The following is a 678-nucleotide window of genomic DNA, read 5'->3' as shown; positions in this document are numbered from 1 at the left end:
CAATCAGTATAATCAAACACAGCTGGACTCAAATGAAGGTGTAGAACCATCTCAAGGATGATCAGAAGAAATGGACAGCACCTGAGTTAAATATATGAGTGTCACAGCAAATGGTCTGAATACTTAGGACCATGTGATATTTCAGTTTTTCTTTTTTAATAAATCTGCAAAAATGTCAACAATTCTGTGTTTTTCTGTCAATATGGGGTGCTGTGTGTACATTAATGAGGAAAAAATAATAACTTAAATGATTTTAGCAAATGGCTGCAATATAACAAAGAGTGAAAAATTTAAGGGGGTCTGAATACTTTCCGTACCCACTGTATGTGTTTGTTTTTATCAACATAGGACCATTTAAGGGGGTCTGAATACTTTCCGTACCCACTGTATGTGTTTGTTTTTATCAACATAGGACCAATTGGGCTGGTGTCTTTGTTGGCGGCCAAAGCCATGGGTGCTTCACAAGTAATAATAAGCGGTAATGTATATATGTATAAAAGAGAATTATATATGTATAAATTGCACTTATAAAGTCTATCCTTTTTATCTGTATTTGTAGATTTGTCTTCTGATCGGCTTGCCAAGGCTAAAGAGATGGGGGCAGACTTCCTGCTGCATGTGAAGAAAGAAGACGAACCAAAGGAGATGGCCAAAAAAGTGGAGGGAATGCTTGGTTGC

At 36.9% G+C, this 678-nt stretch overlaps 1 protein-coding gene across 2 annotated transcripts in view; it reads left to right on the top strand.

The window, feature by feature from the left end:
* The window catches only part of LOC107585997 (sorbitol dehydrogenase-like), a 6301-nt gene that overhangs the window by 2430 nt on the left and 3193 nt on the right, over positions 1 to 678 (top strand). Inside the window, exons 6-7 of one of the 2 annotated variants that reach the window (XM_016273212.1) lie at positions 413 to 478; positions 560 to 673. In XM_016273212.1, coding sequence (XP_016128698.1) covers positions 413 to 478; positions 560 to 673 — 180 coding nt within the window. The remainder of the gene's footprint in view (positions 1 to 412; positions 479 to 559; positions 674 to 678) is intronic. The other variant, XM_016273213.1, reaches the window with a different exon arrangement.

Source organism: Sinocyclocheilus grahami, unplaced genomic scaffold (genome assembly GCF_001515645.1).
Source record: "Sinocyclocheilus grahami isolate Dianchi unplaced genomic scaffold, SAMN03320097.WGS_v1.1 scaffold76.1, whole genome shotgun sequence".
NCBI lineage: Eukaryota > Metazoa > Chordata > Actinopteri > Cypriniformes > Cyprinidae > Sinocyclocheilus > Sinocyclocheilus grahami.
This window is presented reverse-complemented; position numbering and strand designations above follow the sequence as displayed.